We start from the raw sequence: 15,586 nt of genomic DNA on the forward strand, positions 1-15,586 counted from the left end.
TGGCTCGAAGTCGGGGAGTACTAGTCTTGAGTAAAAATGCTCAAGGACAGTGCCTAGGCCCTGAGTTCAAGGCCCAGAACCAACCAAAAAAAAAAGTTTGGTGTCATCCCCTAGTTCCAGCTTAAGCCAGGACTTCTTCCAGCTCCTTCTCCCTCCACCCGTCCCCCTCCCTTCCCGCCCCCCCAACCCCCAGCCCGGCTTCACTCATTTACCTTCAGATTATGAGACAACTTGGCCAATCTGCTCTTCACCTTCACAGAGACAAGCAAGTACTGTCTTGCCCTGCCAGCTTCCTGTCTGAGCCTGTGGGTTTTGGCCAAGAGCAGCTGGTGACACAAGCATGCTGAGTGGCAGGCCAGCGTCTGGCTGTGCACAGAGCACTGGGATTGTCCAAGCTGTGGCTGGGGTGGGAGGTATGGGGTATTAGTTATCTATTGCTGAAGTGATGACCCAACACAACACTTAGTAGATTACTCAACATCCAATGTGCATTACATCAGTTTCTGCAGATCAGGCATCCAGGCACAGGCTGGCTGGGTGCCTCTGGCTCAGGACACTGCAGTTCGGCTGTGGGCTGGGGTCCTCTACCAAACTCTCTCCCACGGAGGATGATGGGTTGCTCCACATCCAAGATCACACATGTGGCTGCAGGCAGATCTGCTCCAGAGGCGGCCTGTGTGTGGCAGCAGTGGGGTGTGTGTGTGTGTGTGTGTGTGTGTGTGTGTGTGTGTGTGTGTGTGTGACAGAGAGAGGGAGGGAGAGAAAGAAGAAAGACACAATTCAGAGGGAGAGAGCTGGGTGTTGGTGGCTCATGCCTGTAATCCTACTCTGGAGGCTGAGGTCTGAGGATCAAGATTGGAAGTCAGCCCAGGCAGTTAAGTCCATGAGACTCTTATCTCCAACAAACCACCAAAAACAAAACAACAACACAACAAAAAACCCACAAGCAGAGCTGTGGCTCAAGTGGTAGAAATAAGCTTTGAACAAAAAAGCGCAGGAACAGTGCCCAGGTCCTGAGTTCAAGCCCCAGGACCGACACACAGAAAGAAAGAAAAAAGAAAGAGAGAGGGAGAAAGAAAAAGGAAGGAAGGAAGGAAGAAGGGAGGAGAAGGAAGGAAGAGAGACAGAGACAAAGAGAACACAATCTGTAACCTAATCTCAGATAGACCCCATCACACTGGGTGTATTCAGCTTATTAGCTAGGCACAGTAATACACACCTGTAGTCCCAGCACTCGGGAGGCTGATGTAGGGTGATCACAAGTGCAAGGTGGGCTGAGGCTACACTGTGAGCTCAAGGTCAGTTTGAAAACAAAAACAATGATAAAATCAAGGACTGAGAATACAGCTCAATGATAGAGTGCTTGCCCTGCATGTTTTAGGCCTTGGGTTCAATATCTAGCCTTGGGGAAAAGAAAATCTAAGTTATTATATCTGTAAATTCCAGGAGAAGTGACTGCACTAAGCTGTATGTGTCTCCCAGGGTCACTGGGGACCACCTGGGATTTTCAGATCTCAGCCTCCTGAGTAGCTGTGATTACAGCTGTGAGCCACTGACTCCTGGATGACATGATACCTGTTCACTCTGCATAGTAGAAACACTGGCTCTTGGTACCACAGCAGTCTCCCCACCTTCATACCTACAGTCCCATCCCTTCCGTTAAATGAGGATGCATCCTAGCGTGGCACCCACACAGGTCTTCTGTAGATCAAAAACACTGGCTCTGAGCACACTTTCAGCTGAAGAATCCCCAAATTGAACATGTCAGTCAGGGTGAGGTTGGTATGATGGTCTTCCTCAGGGAGCCTGGGGTAAGAGAAAAAATTCACTCATAACAACCCCACAGAATCCCAACCACTGGGCACAAAGTCATACATGCACAACCAACCTTGTTACCATTTTTAGCAGGTCTGGATGGAGTGTATTCATTCCCTCATTCATTTGCTTACTCATTTCTTCATTTACGAATTCAAACACTCATTTGCTCCCTGATTCCTTCCTTCCCTCCTCCCTTCCTTCACTCCTGGACCCCTTGATATGTTCAAGCCCCTCACAGTATCATCTTTCTGAACTAATAATCCCCCTAGAAAAGGTGAGGCATGCAGCAAGGGCTCAGAGAGTAACTGGGGAGGGAATGAAAGGCAAGCTGCTGAGACTGAGGAATCTGTGACCTGGCCTGTTGGGCAGGAACCAGGAAGGTGGGGGTGGGTCACTTCCCGCCCAGCCTCCCTCCAGGGCACTCTAGATCTGTCTCTCTCTCTCTGGCACTATGCTTATCACCAGCCACCCTGGGCTACCACAGCAGTCTCCTCTTTCCATCCTTCCTGCCTCCGCTCAGGGCCTGACTCCTTGTTCCAGCAGAGCCAGGCTGATACTCTCTGCTGACTTCACCAAGTGTGGAGATGCCACCAGACAGCATTCCCAGAGCACAGCTGTCACAGCTCCCTGTCACTTGCCCTGGACAAAGTGTTCACTCAGGCTCCTCAATCAGCACCTCCAGCGATGGACCGAAGGGCTCCCATCCCAGCATCCAGGGTCCAGGCCAGCAGCCCGGCTGGGTGTCCTGGTGACTAATGTTGGCAATAGCTGGGTAGACCTTTCCCCACACACATGCCACTTATATGCCTGTCACACAGCACAGTGCTTGCCCGTCCCCAGGGTGAAGCCTGGGGCTCAGCCCTGCTCTGCATCTGCAAGTGAGCCTTTAGATATGACCCTGGGAAGAGCATCATTGTGGGCGACCACATCCTGAGACCGCCTCACTTTCCAATGATGGCCAGGCCTCTGTCCCTCTTATTTATGTAATGGAAAGAACAAATCTTGAACTCGAGGGCTCATCTAGTTTGTGGATATGATGCCTCATTCGGTGTTTGATTTTACTTGAAAATTAGTTCTCAATAATGAAAACCTCAGTTCATGCAAGTTAACTTCCAGCTTATGTTAGTAAACGAGGCTGGCCTGGTAGTGGCAGCCTCTCTAACTGGGGCTTTTGTCATGTGGATGCCCCTGTGCTTGTGCCATCTCATGCACTCGCCATGTCACCCACCTGACTCTCACAGGCCCCTGTGTGTGCCAGGGCCCCTCCCTGCAAATACGACTCTGAGTCGACCCAGCCTGACTGTTCTTTGGCTCTGTGAGGCCCAATGCTGCAGTCGTAGAATCCTCCATGACAAGCATCAGCTTGCTGGCTCAGAACCCACTCAGGCCTCGTGGGGAGAAATGCTGCCTTTTCTGAGACGTGGTCCATATCAGGGGAGCCAGGTAAGTACCACACCTGTGTCATCCCACCTGCACCTGGTGTCCTCCAGGGTTGGGTGTGTAAGCCATGACTCAGCTTAGGGACTGTCCCTCCTCCTGATACCACGGAAGACAGCCCATGGAGGAATGACCTCATAGCCAGGCTGGTGGACAAGGCAGAGCCTTTCTCTGGCTCATACACAGGTGGTGATGATGCCTGATTTTTGAAAGATGGAAGAGGAAGGAAGCAGGGGAGGTGGCGCAGAACCACCGATGACTCCTGGGTGCAGTCCCACAATGGTGGCCCTCAGCCTGGCCTTCAGGGCCCTCTGTGGTTGGACTCCCATGGGTTTTTCAGCATATCCCCAATATCACAGCCATTCCTTAAAGCTGCTCTGATCTCTCCCAGTTTGGGCTGGTCTTCCACCACCACCACACCCACCCCCGCCCCTTACCTTTTCATATCTTTGTCCTTTGTCTTCAGTCTCAGTTATGTCCTAGCCGATTCCTATGGGTAGAAACCATTGCCCTTGTCCCTGGGTTCCATGACCCCCACTATTGCCTCAGTTTCCATTCTTCTGTGTAGTCTGACCAAGGGCAGCCCCACGCCCAACCCCCAGCTCCTTGAGATTAGACCTTGAAGTTAGACATGCCAGCCCCAGAGTCAACACTCTGTCCTTGGCAATTCACTGCCTCAAACAGGCTCAGCTCCTCCCTTCACAGGCTCTGGTGCTGATCAGGGGAGCTCAGGGCTGGGAAGGGCTTTGAGACTGGACAGAAGGGGCCATGTGAACAAATGCAGCTCTGGAAGGGCTGTTCTTACACAGGGGGAGAGGGAGAAGGTGGGGTGACCAAGGCCTCTCAAGAACAGGACACCAGGGCTGGGGATATGGCCTAGTGGCAAGAGTGCCTGCCTCGGATACACGAGGCCCTAGGTTCGATTCCCCAGCACCACATATACAGAAAACCGCCAGAAGCGGTGCTGTGGCTCAAGCGGCAGAGTGCTAGCCTTGAGCGGGAAGAAGCCAGGGACAGTGCTCAGGCCCTGAGTCCAAGGCCCAGGACTGGCAAAAAAAAAAAAAAAAAAAAAAAAAGAACAGGACACCAGTGGCTCATGCCTGTAATCCTAGCTACTCAGGAGGCTGAGACCTGAGGATCTTGATTTGAAGTCAGCCTGGGCAGACAAAACCTGACGTAATTCTATCTTCAATTAACGAGCTGTGGAGCTGTGGCTCAAGTGGTTAGAGAAATAGACTTGGGTCGAAAAGCTGAGAGGACAATGCCCAGGCCCTGGAGTTCAAGCTCCAGTACCAGCACAACCGAAGAACAGGATACCTCTGCTCCCATTGCTATGGACAAGGCCTGGGTGAGCTCAGGAACTCACACTCACAGCCAACAGCCTCTGGCTCTCGGGAAGTTTCATTACCAGGCTCACAGGTGGATCTTCCCTCCACTACTTTCAAGTCTGCAGTATATACTGCTAGTGGGAGATGGGCTCTTTTGGGGCAGGAGAGGGACCAAATGGTTTCCTGGCTTAGGTCACTTACATCAGAACACAGCACAAGAAAAAGGAATTACTTCTTAGTTCAAATCCAGGCACATCCTGAGCTGGGGGCTGGTGAATCCTTCATTGGCGTTTTGTTTTTCTGCCAGTCTTAGGGCTTGATCTCAAAATCTGCACAGTGTTACTGAGCTTTTTTGCCCAAAGCTAGTGTTCGACCACCTGAGCCACAGTGCCACTTCTGGCTTTTTGCTAGTTAATTGGAGACAAGAGTCTCACAGGCTTTCCTGTCTTGGCTGGCTTCAAACTGAGATCCTCATATCTCAGCCTCCTGAGTAGCTAAGGATTAGAGAGGTGAGCCCCCAGAACCAAGCTCTTATTGGGCTTTTACTGAGCACTCAGCACCTTGCATGCTAGGAAAACAAAGCCTGAAGCTGGGGGCTGTGAGTCTCCAGAAGGAGGGGTCTAGACACTGTTCAGACCTCATGGGTCAGTAGTGATCATTCCACAGTGTTCTAGAAACTGATCCAGGGACTAAGCCCACGTGTTTCCAGGGCTCAGCTCCTATGGCTTCCCTGGACTCTCAGCATCTGAGCCTCCACATTCGAACCTCTGCTGTCTGAACTCTAAACCCTCAGCAGTCAGCCCACACTGCCCATCACCAATACACAGTATGTAGCAGCTGACACAGACCTGAATAGAAAGCAGAGTAGAGACTAGTATCATTCCTTTTTCACTGGAGGTCTGGGAGGACCAGCATAGGCTGGCAGTGGTACTCCTGGTTCTGGCTACAACCTTCTCTCTGGTCCTCAGTTTCCCTTCTGTAGAATACAACTGTTACCCAGTGACATTTCCTAGCATTCCATGGAATGGCTGGTGTACAGGGGTCTGGGGTCTGTCAGGAGCACAGTAGACCCAGGTTTCATTTCCAGTCTTGCTGGCAGACAGTCCCAGGTCAGAACAGGGAGGCCTGTGGTTACCCTGTGGGGTGTCGGGGAGGTGTCTCTCTTACCTGCTTCCTCTTGCAGCCTCACTTTCTCTAATCCCGCCTCGTCTCTGCAAGAACTATGGAGGAAGGGGCGGTAGGAAACCACTTGGACTTGAGCCTTACATATATATGAGGCACAAAGGTAGAATTTTATTACATTCAAATGAAAACTTGAGGGTGCTCATATTATAGAAGTAACCACATGGTAGTAACTTTCTTTAATAAAAGATAACTGAAGTCCTCACCACAATGAACTGGTCTTGCTGGGCCGGGGGCTGAGGGCACGGTTGGGGCCCTGGGTAGAGCTCTGTCTCTGATCAGCTCAAAGGACTTCACGTCCTTGGGCCCCACGAACTGCCTGCACTGCCCTCTGGCGCCGGCAGAGGTCGTCCGCGGACGGGCCCGTAGGGGGCGTATCGGGGCGTGCCGTGGGCGTGGTCTAACGACCAATAAAGGCGGCGCGCGCGGCTTCCGGGTTAGTTTCCTGTGTGCGCGCGGTGTAGGCGCTGCCATCTCTGGTTTGTCCGTCTCCGGTCCTTCCATCCATCTCCCGCCCGCGATGCTGGCGCTGCGTTGCGGCTCCCGTCTGCTCGGCCTCCGCCCGCTCTCCCGACCGTGCTCCGCGCCGCTCCGGTTCCCCGCGGCCCGCGCCTGCAGCAGCGCCGGCACCCGAGACCCGGCCTCGGCCTCCGCCGGTAACCCGCTGGTCTACCTGGACGTGGGCGCCGACGGGCAGCCACTCGGCCGCGTGGTGCTGGAGGTGAGGCCGTGGGGCCAGGCCGGGAACCGGAGAAGACCTGGGTCCTGGCCTGGCCTCATGCGGGCTGTCCTGGGTGACCTTGGGTTTCCCCATCCGGGCTCGGATCCTCAGTTTCCCCGTCTCTGAGACGGGGCATTAGCTGGGTCATTGGGAACTGGAGGTGGGAGGCGGGGCAGGGATGGAGGAGAAAGTTCAAGGTCACATCGCAGGGGGCGGATGCCCGAGCCCCACTCACCGATCCGGGTGGCCCACCGCGGCCAGTTCTGAAGTGGATGTGGGGGCTGGGGTGGCCCTCGGCGGCCGGACGGTGGGCGGAGCCGCCCACGTGGCCGCCTGGGCGCTCCCCGCCGCGACCCCGGCCCGGCTGTCCTTCATGGAAGCAGAAAGGGGCGTCAGTCCCTAGACTGACCCAGGTGTCCCTTTGGGGAGTGGGGCGATGAGACGGAACCCCAGCCCAACCACCCTCTTGGGGATGGACACTGAGCGCTTACCTCTGAGCCTTTCTTCCTGGCCCTTTAAAGAAGTAGGGAACAACCAGTGTCTGTAGCCCAGGCCTTTAATGCTAGCCACTCTGAAGGCTGAGATCTTGAGAATCGAGGTTCTAAGTAAGCCTGGGCAGGAAAATCTGTGAGACTCATCATCAATTAAACACCAAAAAAGTTGGAAGTAGAGCTGTGGCTCAAGTGGTAGAGTGCCAGCTTGAAGTGAAAAAGCCCAGGGACAGTGCCCGGGCCTTGAGTTCAAGCACCCCTCCCCCCAAGAAAAAGGAAACAGCCCCTGGGGAACCCCAGTGTCTCCTTCAGGCTGCTTCACTCTGAACAGTGTTGACTGATCAGTTTCCAGGGAAGCCTTGGAATGTCTTGTTATACCTCAGTTTACTTTTCTGGAAAGTGAGGTTCACCCTCTATCCACATTTAGTGTATGAGTGATTTTCAGAGCCAAAGAGGTCAGAGGCCAGCTTGGCTGGTAACAATCTACCCATCTCCTACTTTTCCCCTCTGGCCTTTCTCTGGGCTTCAGTTTCCCAACAGTGTATTGAGGCGCTTGGACCTACCTGCCTCTTCCTAATCCAGGCCAGGGATCTCTGATGCCCTGGCCCTGGTTGAAGAAGGTCCCTGTCAGTTCTGCCCAGGAAGTGGGCCAGAGTGGCACTGTCATCTCTTCTGACAGGCGAGGAAACTGAGGCTGCCTCCCCAAGCCTTAAGTTCAGGAAGCAGCTTGCCACAAGTGATAGCTGCTTCCCTTCTTCTTCAGGGTTGGCAGTCACAGGAATGGGCGAAACGGCCACGGTTCAAGCTGCTTTTGTCACTGGTGCTAGGTGGTAAGGAGGCTGCTCCTGTGCCACCTGCCTGTAGACTGATGATCTTTTTGTCTCTCTTTGCTCCCCACAGCTGAAGGCAGATGTGGTCCCAAAGACAGCAGGTAAGACAGAGCCAGGGCCTTCTCAGTTCCTTCTGGGCAGGATGGGGCAGCTTAGGTGGGCTGGAGGGGAAGAAACAATGACTAGGAAAGCGTTACACATGAGGCTTAGCTGTTGGGCAACTTAGGGCAGGCCCTGTCCCTTTCTAGGCCTCTCTGTTGGCTCTGTCCTCCAGAACCAGTGGGAGGCTCATGTAAATTCCCAGCCTCAGCTTGCTGCCTGAGGGGGCGGGGCTGGGTAATAGCCTTGGACTCCCTGCCTCGCTATCTGGGTGGCACAGCTAGGAACTGGTCCCCTTGTCACTATGTTTGGGCACTGGGGACAGAGGAGGGGAGTGACATGTCGCAGTCACACAGTGAATCAGGCAGAGTAGACCCAGGAAGGGGGAACAGGATCTTTCCATATCTGACTTACCTTCTGGGGGGCTGACGTGAGCTTGCAATGGGGCCCGCCTTGTTGACCTGCCTCTCTTAACTTTCTCAGAGAACTTCAGAGCCCTATGCACTGGCGAGAAGGGCTTTGGCTACAAAGGCTCCACCTTCCACCGGGTGATCCCGGCCTTCATGTGCCAGGTAGTGTGGTCTTTGAACTTTGGTCACTTGGGTGTGAGTGTGGGTGGCAGTGGGAGCTGCCTGGCCTCTGTGGGGGACACTGATCCGTAAGTTCATGAATGGAGCAGGGAGCTGTTTTGAGTACCTCACTGGCTTGGCTTGTCTCCTCACCCCGAGTGGCCGCACTGTCCACGCTGCCATGGGTCCTGCTTGCCTACAAGTCAAGCAACAAGGCCAGAGGCCCAGCTACCTTGGTGCCTTTGATGGTGTCAAAGGAGGGGTTGGGAGGGAGGGGCGGGGGTGGGGAGTGGACCTAAAGGCTTTGCAGGGCCAATGGAGGCTTCCAGTGTCTGACTTTAATCCCCATGCATGTTGCAAGTTCCCTGAGCACTGGGCATGGGAGACAGAGAGGAGGAAAGGGAGAGGAAGAGGAGAAAGGCAGGGCCAAGCGGAATGCGCAAGCTCTGGAGCAGCTTTTCCCAGCCAGTGCATCTTCTCGGTTGAATGAATTTCTTTAGTCATATCCTGCCTGCATGTCAAAAGCATTGATTGATGTGTCAGGTTGGGGAGTGGACAGTGACAACAAGAACTTCCCAGGATGTCAGAAGCCAAGCAGGTTGTCCTTTATTGGGGAAGACCCTCAAGATCCTGGGGCAAGCAACTCCTAGGGGCAGGGCCAGGAGCAGAAATCAGGACAGCTCTGAATTCTTTCTGCCCCAGATCTCTCCCCACCCTGACTAGGGGCTGGCATGCCATGAGAATGGCAGTGAGTTGGGACTGGACCTGCTGACCCTCTATGATGCCTGGGTCCAATTAAACATGCCCAGGCAAGGAGGGGCAGGCCAGGCCACCTGGCCTCTGCCACAGGCTCCCAGCTCTGAGGCTGGTGGATGGGAACTGGATCTGAGGTGGGCATATGAGCCAGGTACGACCTTCTGGATTCACAGCGCTCCTTGTGGCATGAGGTAGTAGCCCCAGCGGCCCAGGACAGGCATCTGAAGACACCTTATTGGGGTTTGTGGGTGCTTTAACTGGACCAGCCAGTTAACCCCTTTCAACTCGAGGATCCCACCGCAGGAAATCTGCTCCATAGCACACAGCACAGGTGCAGCTAATAGCTCCTAGGGCAAGAACTCCCTTCACAGGAGTCCTGCAGAGCTGCCCAGGCCTCTGGTGCCAACTCTGGCGGACCCTGCCCTTGGTCAGAGAACTGTGGGGCTTGGTGAGAGGGATGGCAGAAGGAGGCAGTGGTGACCAGGTCTCTCAGGGGCTGCCGATCCCTCATACCACACGTGGGAATGGTGCTCCTGGCTCTCGGGAGTAGACCCCGAGTTACCTCTCAGACACGGGGAAACATCGCAGGTGGATCTTTTGAGAATTACTTAAAAATTTGCTCCAGCCAGGTGCTCACCAGTGGCTGTGGCTCCCACCTATAATCCTATCTGCTTACAAGGGTGTAAGGGCTGAGGATCACAGTTTGAAGCTAGGCAGGAAAGTCTGTGAGACTTTATCTCCATTTAACCACCAAAAAACTGGAAATGGAGCTGTGGTTCAAAGTAGTAGGGAGGGTGTGTTAGCGTTAAGCAAGAAAAAGCTCAGGGACAGTGCCCAGGTCCTGAGTTCACCACCACCATCAAAAACATAGCTCTGACAAAAAGTGTAATGTACAGAAGCCAGGGTTGTTCCTCTGGCCAGGGATAGTTAGGCTTTGGTTCCTTTTTGCTTTGTTTCTTGACTGTTCCATGAGTTCTTGCTTCCTTGGAGTCAGGATGAGCATAGCTAAGGCGCTAAGGAGGCCTTAGGGGCTTGCAGCTGCGTGGCGTTGGGAGAGCTGCTGGAACGGCTCTGTGGCCTCCATTCAGTGGGTGTTCTGTGTGCAGGCAGGCGACTTCACCAACCACAATGGCACTGGGGGGAAATCCATCTATGGGAGCCGCTTTCCTGACGAGAACTTCACACTGAAGCACGAGGGACCAGGTATGGGGGGGCAGGTCCCCACTCCTGGGTGAACCTTGCAATTGCAGCCCAGCTAGATTTGCCCCCCTCTCCTCTACGATGGCCCTGACCAGCTGTCCTGGATGAGTGCAGTCGTCATTGCCAAAGCCAGGCCCTGGTGGCTCACACCCGTGTAACCCTAGCTCTTCAGGAGGCTGACATCTGAGGATCCCCATCTAGAGCCAGCCTGGGCAGGAAAGTCTGTGAGACTCTTAGCTCCAATTAACCACCAGAAAACTGGAGGTGGCGCCATGGCTCAAGTGGTAGAGCACTAGCTTTGAGTGAAAGAGCTCAGGGACTCAGACACCAAGTTCAAGCCTCAGTACAGGCACACACAAAAACACCCCATGATGAGCCTCTTCCTGGAGCATCTGGGTAGCCCAGCATTTCTGGCTTGTTATATTTCCCCAGAGCCTTCTCATTCCCAGCTCCCAGTTTAGAAAACAGACTCCCCTTTGGGAACTTGGATTGGGAGAACCTTGAAGCAGAACAGCAGCATAGCATCACCTAAAGCCCCAAGGTGGAGTGTGGAAAAGTAGAGATGGGCCCCAGCTTCACCAATGGGAAGCCTCTCCAAGGCACCCCACTGAGTTGCAGAAGGCAACAAAGGCCCAGGGCCCAGGCCTCACCTTTGCTTGCTTTCCCAGGCGTCCTGTCCATGGCAAATGCAGGCCCCAACACCAACGGCTCCCAGTTCTTCATCTGTACCATAAAGACAGACTGGTAAGTCTCCACACCAGGCCCTCTGGGCATGAGTGGCCAGTCTAGCCTTGTAGTTGTAGAGTGTGGCTGCATTTAACCTCGGAGCAGTGGCCTTTCTGACTATCTGTTTAGAGACAAAGTCAGTGAAAGGCTTAAGGGACAATCTTAATTGTTCCTGAAATTCCAGCCTGCTCTTAAGTGCAGCCATCTCATCACTGGCTCTGACTTGTAACCCTGTATACACACACACACACACACACACACACACACACACACACACACACACTGCTACACATACCCCTTTACCTACCCCTATATATACTCATCTACCTCTACACACATTCCTCCCCTCCCCGCTCCTACACATACCCCTATATATACTCATCTACCTCTACACACATCCCTACACACACACACACACACACACACACGCACGCACACACATACCCCTTTTGGAAATTCTGCTACATATTAGATTTTGTTACGTCCTGAGTAGAAGGCAGTTTGCTTGGTTTACCCTCTGTTTTTCTGGCTTCCCTCCATGGTGGGGCATACCTAGAGAAACTGTCTCGCTAGTTTTGGTGATACCTGTGTCAGCAATGGTGCTCAGCCCTTCACAATGCCCACAGATTCTAGGGTTGCCTTTTCGCTGGTGAGGTTTCCAGTGAGGGATGTTTTTTGCACAGAGTCCCGGGCGTCCCCGCACCTGAGGTTGGCGACAGCATCTGCCCTGGAGCTGGGACTTTATAAAGCTCATTTCCAGCATTTGGGAAATCAGCAGTGGCAGGGTAGACATTTGTTAGTCCAAGCAGGAGAGATAGACAAGCCTGTTCATCTATTCCTATCATTTTCTCTGTCCTTGGAGCCCTAGGGCAGTTATGCCCTCAGCTGCCACCTCTCCTGGCTTTATGAGCTGAGTTAAGGGCCTCTTGCACTGTTGGGACTCTGGGTCAGGTTCTGCTCAGGACTTCCGTGTTTTTCTACACCTGTTACATTTCTGTAGATTTCTCACTTGTTAAGAGTTGCCCCATGCCCTGCATCTCCGGACAGAACAGGCGTGGCTCTCTGGTCACGGGTGGGGTGAACAGCTGGGGACATAGTCTCACAGGGCGGGAACAACTGGACATGTCCTGGGGGTTGGGCATCCTTTTGGGGAGCTCAGGTTGATTCTGAGGTTTGGGTTGGTGGACCCAGTCACCCAGGTGAGTTTTCAGAACTTGTTTTTGCCCAAGTGGCAGAACCTAGGGTAACCCAGCACTGCTCGGCTCGGCTCACCTGGCTTGCCCCTTCTCACAGGCTGGATGGTAAGCACGTTGTATTTGGACACGTGAAGGAGGGCATGGATGTCGTGAAGAAAATAGAATCTTTTGGCTCCAAGAGCGGGAAGACATCCAAGAAGATTGTCATCACCGACTGCGGCCAGCTGAACTGATGAGTGGCCAGGGTGCGGAGGTGGCGTCCAGGCACCCAGGGGCGCACAGTGAAGGCGTCCTAGAGGGCCACTGGCTGGTGGCTGCTGCAGGCACCTATCCACATGTTCCTGAAGAAGGCTGCTCGGGGGCCCACAGCTCCACCAGGACCTGCCAGGGTGCTTCTTGATTGCCCGCCCTTCCTTACAGCCCGTTTCTGGGTCCCCCGTGTGTCCCTCAGCCCTGTCAAGCATTACCCATGACTGCCCAGCCCGGGCTGGTGGGTGCCTAGACATCCGTGATGGTGATGGATTTGTCTGAGGAAGGATGACTTCCCATGTCTTCCTTCACCCATGCGGGCGGCCACTCACTGTCCAGTGCTGGCTTCCTAGCTGCAGTAACTCAGCAAATTATATTGCCTAGAAATGAAGCTGTGATCCTATCTGTGCCAAACTGTGATGCCACCTGTTGGTACAGGCCTCAGAACCCTGGGCCCCGGCTTTGAAACACAACTCAGGGCTTTTGTGACAGTCTCCAAGAGCGAGGACTTGCCTTCTGGTTACTGTGAACTCCACTGGTGTGCTGTTGTCTTTTTGTTGTTGTTCTTCCAGTCCTGGGGCTTGAACTCAGGACCTGAGCTTCTTTTGCTTAAGACTAGTGACTCTACTCCTTGAGCCATAACTCTACTTTTGCTTTTTTGGTTTTTGTAATTTTTTTTTCTTTCTCTCTTTTTTTTTTTGGGGGGGGGGGGTCAGTTGTGGGGCTTGAACTCTGGGCCTGGGCTGTCCCTGAGCTCTTCAGTTCAAGGCTAGTGCTCTGCCACTTTGAGCTGCAGCACCACTTCCAGTTTTTATTGGCTATAAAGTCTCATGGATTTTCCTGCCCAGGCTGGCTTTGAACCAGGATCCTCAGGTCTCAGCCTCCTGAGTAGCTAGGATTACAGATATGAGCCACTGGTGCCCAGCTGCTGTTATCATTTTTGAGGAGCGCCCCTGGCATAGTGGGCCTAAGAACAAACAGCAAGCTGCCCCAGTCAATGTGAATCCCCATGTAGGAAGCTTCTGGAAATGCCCTGTAAGCATCCTGTGCTCAGGAAGAAAATAATTCCTGGTGGTTGTTCCTTTTTCTGTGTTGAATAAATCTAGTCTGTTGGTGGTGCATGTGAAAAGTTTCTGAAACACTGGAATTCACCATAAATGTGATAATAAATCCTATTTTCTATAGAAGACTGGTTTCTGTAAAAAAAACTATTATCACCTGCTTTAGAGATGACAACCTGGAGGCTGTGGTAGCATCTCCAGCCCCTTCCTTGAGCACTGGCTCCGCCCCTCAGTACCCACATTTCCATTTAACCCAGCTGCATCATGGACATGTGACACCTATGTCACACAGGGTGTGGCCCATACGCTCAACACCTGGCCTGGTGTGTCATTGCAGTAAGCACCCAGAATGACAACTGACATCTCTTGCATCAGGCCCTTAGGAAAGGGGTGACCCTAACCAAAGGGTCCAGCACCTCAGGTGAATGGGCTTCACTCTGGTAAACCCAAATGCAAGTTGGAATTCTGGGTGTTTGGATTTAAAGGAAGGGTAGAAGTGGGGGTGGGGTGAGCTTCCTTAGCCAGGGCTGAGTGTAGTAGAAGGCCAGGAGGGTGGTTTGGGGAGTCTGGCCGCAGGTCATGTGGGTCACCACAGTCCCTCTGAGGTCATAGGGGCTGGGGTTGGGTCCTCCAGTCAGGCTTTCCATGAGCTTAGTTAACTGTGTGGGCTTGGAGCAGGAGGATTGGTGATTTTCAAACAATCCCAAGGCTCTGGGATCCTCAGGAGAACATGGGGGAGATCAGAATGGCCTCCAAGTCCCATTTCTAATAAGCACTCCCCATTTTTCTTCCAGTGAGGCTCAGCAAACGACTTTGCTTGAGGGCTGCCATCTGAGCCATCTAGCCTACTCATTCTTGAGTGGGTAAGCGGAGGCCCTGGAGGGATCATACTGGCCGCTGGTGACCCTGTGAGTTGACAGAACAGAAGCAAGGTCTCAGGGTAGCCCCTGCTGGTTCAGAGCACACAGGACCAAGGCCCTGAGTCATAGCCCCTACATGACTGCGCAGTCATAGTCAGAACCATGGCTTGGGGCCCTGCAGAGGCCCCTGCCCCCTCTCCCTAGCACCACACAGAGCAGCAACAAGTTTGAGGATCAGCCCATGGGTGACAGGCCTTGTTTTAGTCACCTGATGGTTCTTACAGGGGAAGTAGATGTGCCATTAGGAATCTGGGAGTGGAGCAAGCAGGCAGGAATTTTTTAGAAACAATTCCCCCAAGCCGGCACCGTCCCCTAGTTCTCCAGCCCTCCATTCAGAGGCCTGGTCTTGTTTCTTGTATATAGCAAGAGTCTAAGTGCAATATGAAGAAAACACTGGCTTGTTGCTAGCCGGATCACGTCACTGGTTGATGGGCAGATGTTGTGGTGCTCTCCCTGCATGTGTTCTCATGGATGTGGGCACAGGTGACACCATGCAAACATCAGAGGTGTGTGATAGCCTTCCGTAGTGACCACACTGAGGTCTGATTTACACAGACCAAAACCCATACATTGTTAGTGCATGTATCACCAATTAAGATTTCCATCTTTCCAGAATTATTATTATTTTTTTTAATGTACAGCCCATTGGCTTGCACTCAGCACTTTGTGCTTGCTTGGCTTACCTGCTTGCAGCCTGTGCTCTACTGCTCCAGCCATGCCTCCAGCATTGCTTTTTGCTGGTTATTCTGGAGATGGAGTCTAGCAGGCTTTTCTGCCTGGGTGGCCTTTGCACCCCAGTCCTCTAGATCTCAGCCTCCTGAACAGCTGGGATTACAGGTGTAAGTGAGATCAACATACAAATGTCAATTGTCTGTCTACACAGGAGTCAAGAAAATTCTACTCACAATGAAATACCTAGGAACAACTTGAACAAAAAGAGCTGCTACACATACAGGGGTGAGGCACCAGAGTCCAGAGACAATTAGGTTGGTGTTTGATGTTA

At 53.1% G+C, this 15,586-nt stretch overlaps 1 protein-coding gene across 1 annotated transcript; it reads left to right on the forward strand.

Annotated features, from left to right (window-relative positions):
• Positions 1 to 6,224: 6,224 nt before the first annotated feature.
• On the forward strand, positions 6,225 to 13,272 carry Ppif (peptidylprolyl isomerase F). The gene is made up of 6 exons (XM_048339146.1): positions 6,225 to 6,486; positions 7,878 to 7,908; positions 8,390 to 8,478; positions 10,338 to 10,434; positions 11,100 to 11,175; positions 12,451 to 13,272. The coding sequence occupies exons 1-6, from the start codon at positions 6,286 to 6,288 to the stop codon at positions 12,584 to 12,586; spliced, it is 630 nt and encodes a 209-aa protein (XP_048195103.1). The 5' UTR covers positions 6,225 to 6,285; the 3' UTR covers positions 12,587 to 13,272.
• Positions 13,273 to 15,586: the final 2,314 nt, after the last annotated feature.

Source organism: Perognathus longimembris, chromosome 2 (genome assembly GCF_023159225.1).
Source record: "Perognathus longimembris pacificus isolate PPM17 chromosome 2, ASM2315922v1, whole genome shotgun sequence".
Classification (NCBI taxonomy): domain Eukaryota; kingdom Metazoa; phylum Chordata; class Mammalia; order Rodentia; family Heteromyidae; genus Perognathus; species Perognathus longimembris.

Excerpts from the sequence above, each read along its gene's own strand:
- Ppif (XM_048339146.1), top strand. The coding sequence starts at position 6,286 with ATGCTGGCGCTGCGTTGCGGCTCCCGTCTGCTCGGCCTCCGCCCGCTC. Across the intron at positions 8,479-10,337 it reads TCCCGGCCTTCATGTGCCAG|GCAGGCGACTTCACCAACCA; the intron begins GTAGTGTGGTCT and ends TTCTGTGTGCAG. Across the intron at positions 10,435-11,099 it reads ACTGAAGCACGAGGGACCAG|GCGTCCTGTCCATGGCAAAT; the intron begins GTATGGGGGGGC and ends TTGCTTTCCCAG.